The 5,882-nt window shown below is 33.9% G+C and overlaps 1 protein-coding gene across 1 annotated transcript; it reads right to left on the bottom strand.

Moving 5' to 3' along the window:
* Positions 1-2,550: 2,550 nt before the first annotated feature.
* or55c1 (odorant receptor family 55, subfamily C, member 1) lies at positions 2,551-3,495 on the bottom strand (the record flags this gene model as incomplete). The annotated part of the gene is made up of 1 exon (XM_084418429.1): positions 2,551-3,495. One exon carries the CDS (start codon positions 3,493-3,495, stop codon positions 2,551-2,553), a length of 945 nt encoding a protein of 314 aa, XP_084274555.1.
* Positions 3,496-5,882: the final 2,387 nt, after the last annotated feature.

The raw sequence follows: 5,882 nt of genomic DNA, 5'->3' as shown, positions 1-5,882 counted from the left end.
TTGAGTGTTTTTATTTTGTGTTGTACTTAGTTTTGTTAAATTTGTTGGATTCTTCGTTTATTTTATTCAAATCAGTTTGTATTTTGCGTATCAGTTATTTAGAATTTTTGTTTGATCGTGGTTTTGTAAATCTTTAGTATTGATTCTGTTTCTTGTTTATTGTAATGTAGGTTTCCTATTAATGTGGAATTATTTAAGCTGATTTAATTTTTCCTTCTCTGTCTCAATTTAAATTGAGTTTATTGTTTTTGTTTAATTTATTTATTTTGGTTGATAATATTGATTTTGTTTTGGGGTTTAGTTTAATTTGTTGTAGTTCATTTTGAGTTAAAGTGTATTGTGTTTAAGTTTTTTTTTTTCTTGACAGTTGTGTAATTGGTACCATAGATTGTATTAATGTGTGTGTGTGTGTGTGTGTGTGTGTGTGTGTGTGTGTATTGAGTTATTTTTGTCTAGGAGCTGCAGGCCTTATTGACCAGGGCGACCATTCCTCTATAGATGGTGGTGGTGTTTCTTCATTGTGTGCTGTGGTCTGTGGCGTGCACTGGGGTTCTTTAATTGGTATGTGAGTGAGCTGTGCAGATTGGGAGATTCCTTATTATTGGTGCATCTTCCCTGTAGTTTGGCCGCAGCTCCATGACATTTGAAGTGACTTATGTAAGTCTGTATTAAAGTTGATGTGTAAGGTTGTCTAATCTATGCTTTTATGCCATTATAATAAAACTTTTGTATTTGACTGATATGTGTGTCTCCACGTTTTGCTTGCCACTGGGTAGGGAACCTGTGTAAAGCCTTTTAGTTAGATTCTTTGGGTGAAATTCCCAAGGTGGCATAGTCAGGCATTATTCCTTAATTTGATCGTCTCAAATTTATTTGCTAAATTTACCTGGGCCACAGTGGGCCTCGGTTACAATCACTGTTTAATAACAACTTCTGTAAACGTCTGACAGAAATAAAGCCAATCTGGTTAGTAATATGTGAAGCTGGTAATTCTCTTTGTGGAGTTGTTTAATCCTCCTCTGCTGAGATTTTCATAGATTTAATGTCTTCTTTTATCTTCAGTTGATTTCATCTTTTTTCTCTTCTTCTTGTTCCTCTTTCCTTCAGTGATTCTGCTTGTTAACAGCAGGTGTTCATCAGAGTCTGAATTAACTCACTTGTTTTTATTCACTCAAACAAGTGGACTATATTAGTGTAGGGAATAGTGAATAGGGTGTGATTTGGAACACAGCCGCTGAGTGTCGTCTTTGAGCGCTGTTAATTCACAGTATATTCCTGTAGGCTACTTTCTCGAAAACGACAAATATCACCCAGAATGCATTTTTTCTACGGTATATTGCTGTTTTAATGGAAAACAGCGTTATTACTGTCAAAATATGGCCCTTTTTTAAGGTGTAAATATAATGCTATAGATCTAAATATAATTCTATAATCAACACTTTTCACGATTAGTAAACCTTGAGAACTGTAATAGTGAAGAAACTATTGAGTAAAAAATCCATCCTGTTACTTTCAATCCTGTTACTCATATGACAGAAATAACAGGAGTGAGTTAAAGTAAGAGGAGTGAGTAGAGTCCTCTGTTTTTTTATTTTTTTATTTAATACTGTAAATATTAGTTGATATTATACTATTCACCTGCATTATGAGTTTTAAGGTTGCAATTACTTAAATTGTAGACATAAGTATTAGTTTTACAATGTGAACACCATACTTCCAGGGAGCCTGTCTACCGCAAAGTGACTTCAACTTTTTGTCTTTGTCTTTCTTATACTTTGTAGAAGATGAAGAGAACCCATACTAAGCAGGTGTCAGAAACACCCACCCATGGCATACTGCAAGGGAAGGAGCGAGACACACCCGCAACCTTCTCTTTGGTTGGAAATAAACTACAGTATACAATGCATGAACACGATAATAAAGCAGTTAATTGGAAAATGTAATTTTTTAAACATTAAGTTATCAAATTAGTGCAATGGAACTAGCAGCAGTTAATACAAATAGAGAGCAAGTTGTGAATAGAATGAACTCATGCACATATGTGTCACAAAACATTGGTTGCAGTACAGAGGAAGTTGTCAGGATCCAGATGCAGAAGCTTCTCTTTATTAAACTTATTCAACAAACTCACAACTTTACAAAACACTGGAGATTGTCTGGAATAAGGACTTAACAACCAACGTAGTCAAAACATAGAACTGACCCTGAACAGAAAGACACACAGGACTTAAGTACACTGCAAACAGAGGAACTAACGAGACTTATTAACTAGACACACCTGAACTTTAGCTAATCAAGACAAACAGGCAGGGGAAACTGAGGATGACAGAACCAATCGACACACAAAACACAATACTAGAAAACCAGACATGAATGAAAACACACATAAAACGTGACAATATGGTGAACAACAAACTAGAAAAAATTTGGTTGGAATTTTTCTGCAGACTCTCATCCTGGATGAAAAAACAAAAGCTACAATAGACAATTTTGCACAAGAAAATGACAAAACTCTTATTATAAATGTCTTAGATGGACTGTATTTGACAATCAATATGTAGTAACTTTATTAAATTTAAAAAGATTCACAATTTGAGTTCTAATTTCTGTGGTTCTGAGACCATAAATAATAGGGTTACATATTGCAGGAACAAGGTGATACATTGCGCTAGTTAAGATACGGATATCTCGGGGTATTGTAGCTACTCTATACCCAACAAATGCAGCAGTAACACTAATGTAGGCTATTACTATGGTCATTATGTGTGTGGTGCATGTATGAATGGCTTTGTGGCGGGATTCACCAGAAGGAGAGCGAAATATAACTACAAAAATGATGACATAAGAGCAGAATATCAAAAAACAATCAGTGGATGTTACACCAAAAGCTACTGTAAGAGCTAAATAGTTTTTAGAAATATCATTACAAGCTAGATTGACAACAGATGTATGCTCACAGAAACTGTGGTAAATCATATTTGTTCTACAAAAAGTAAGCGGCACAACTAGACCAACCATGGCAATAATGACAACTGCGTTCCGAATGCTAAGAACTGCAGAGAAAATAAGTGAGTTTGTCATATTTACAAAATCATTGTAACGTAAAGGATAAATAATAGCAAAATATCGGTCCACAGCCATCCCAAGCAATATGGTGGACTGAAAACAAGCAGAAAAATGCAAACAAAACATTTGTATTAGGCATTCATGTCGTGTAATTGCATTCCAGTCCAACAAAAAACCGACCAACATCCTTGGAATAAAGTAAATGGGCACAAAGAACCCCAAAAGTGCAATCAGTCCAATTAAAATATACATGGGAGCATGCAGTTTTCTATGTTTTGCAATGACAAAAATCAAAATGCCATTAGCAAATAATGTATAGATTAAGATTATGCAAAAAGGAATGAAGAGTAGAGGCCGGTACCCTTTAAGGTCACTGAATCCAATTAACTGGAAATCAGTAAAAGAGACGTTGTTTGATTGGTCACCCATTCTGCTTTTTTAAAGTGTGTAGTACAGACCTTCAAAAATAAAACAACAAAAATAAACAGCAGTTATTCCTCATATTTTGTAACTCGTTAACCTCAGTGTCAAATACATGAAAATATAAACGTTTTAAATATATACAAAACAATGACAATACATTACCTATCTGAACATATTAAGCATAAAAAATCGAGAAGAAATTAGCAAAATTACAGTTTTTCATATTTAGTTTAAAGTTCTCCTGTACTCCCATGAAACAGTCTGTCTTCTCTATCCCTGTTCTGTCTTTCCCTACCACTGAGCAAACTCTTCCCTGCTCTTAAATACTCTATCTTTCCCTCCCTCAGCATTGCATGGGGATTTGGGGCTTGTTAAATTGGAACACAATTAGTCACAGCATTCTTTTCAGACAGTGTTTTCTTTTCTTCTTTTTTTTTTAAGACTGTTGGGACTGTATTTTCTTGCTTTAAACATTTAGTGATATAACTCTTAATTGATATAGATGAACTATATCACTTATTTTACACTTAAATGAGATGAACACCCCTCAATAGAATAATTAGAATAGCCACTATTTCCATTTTAAATCAGGATGCTCTTCATGGGTGAATTAATTAAATGCATAATTTTACCAGATACATTATCCAACATTCAACATAACTGCTGCATTCAATTCATAAAGTGTCCTAGGTGTCCTTTTACTAATCACAGTTTTTCAACATTTTCACTTTTTTTGCCATCATTAGTTAATTTTTCACATTATATTGGGTAAGCTGTCACAGTTGGGCACCCAATTGACACTGATTTGAGAAGACTATAGGATGGTTTGAAACTAATCAAAAAAAAGAAAAAAAAAGAAAAGCATAACATACTTAAAATGTATTATATTTAATTGCTTTGCAACATAAATTCAGTGGTACAACAATAATTATACTGACAAAAAAATGGCATAGTAAAAATTATACATTTTTGTTCTCCAACATCCCACATAGCAACATTGTGACGGCCCAGAGCCGCCCCACATGGAATGACGATCTGGCTCACATGCAGCGTGGAATGATGGCTCTTGGGTGGTCCAATCCTGTTTGCCTCTTCCTTTACTACTGCAAATGTGTTCAACAAACACATTGTCACAGCAGCCAAAAAAGACAAAAGATATAGTAAGAGCCCAACTAATGGACACACTGATCACCATTATGGTGAGTTCAAATGAAACACATTAGAGTTAAACCCCTGTTAATTCTCAATAACAACTTTTGTAGATGTCTAACAAAAATAAAGTCAGTCTGGTTAGTAATAAGTGAAGCTGGTAATGCTGTTTGTGGAGTCGTTTAATGCTGCTGAGATCTTGAGAGATGTAATGTCTTCTTTAATCTTCAGTTGATTTCATCTAAGACTGTGGCTGAAGTCAGTTGCAGTTCTTGTGTTTCTGCTCATCTCCTTTTCTGTTCTCTTCTTTCCTTCAGTGATTCTGCTTGCTAACAGCTTATTAAGGCTGAGATGACTCCATATTTAATATACACAGATTTTGTGGCTCAGATAAGGTCCAGTTCTGGTTTATTTCTTTGCTCTTGGCTGACATGTGGCATTGCTATGGCCTGTTGGTAACACTTTAGAATACTGTTCCTTCATTAATGAATAATTACACAGGAACAAACTAGTAACGAATTATTAACATTCTAGTAACTACTATTAACTAACAAGAAACTCTGATTAACAAATTAGTAAGTGATAGCGCTCAGATGAATGTAGTAGTTCACTATTAGCTAATCAATAACTACTATTTTTTTCATACCTCCCAGAGAACTACTATCTACAGGTTCATAATTAACATGAATAATGCATAATTTATAATAAAAGGTAATGGTAACCCACTAGTAATGACTCAAGTATTACTACATAATTCTAAAGGAACTACTAATTATTTGGATCAGTATTCTAAAGTGAAAAACATGATAACTACCTAATATTGACTGAAGTCATTGTAAGCTTTTGAGATTTTTGTAAGATTTTGAATAGCAATTCCTTCCAATGGATTTGGTAACACTTTAGTCATTACTATTGTGTTCCCATGATCTTCACTTTAGAATACTGATCCAAATAATTAGTAGTTCCTTTATAAAGATGTAGTAACACTTGATTCATTACTATCCAAAACCTTACAAAAGCCTTTAAAGCTTACAATGACTTCAGTCAATATTAGGTAATTATCATGTTTTTCACTTTAGAATACTGATCCAAATTATTAGTAGTCCCTTTAGAATGATGTAGTAACACTTGATTCATTACTAATGGGCTACCATTACCTTATATTAAACATTTTGCATTATAAATATTTATTAACCTGTATATAGTAGTTCTTATAGTCTTCAGTGAGGTATGAAAAATAGTAG

This window comes from Rutilus rutilus (assembly GCF_951802725.1).
Source record: "Rutilus rutilus genome assembly, chromosome: 9".
NCBI classification, from domain to species: Eukaryota; Metazoa; Chordata; class Actinopteri; order Cypriniformes; family Leuciscidae; genus Rutilus; species Rutilus rutilus.
This window is presented reverse-complemented; position numbering and strand designations above follow the sequence as displayed.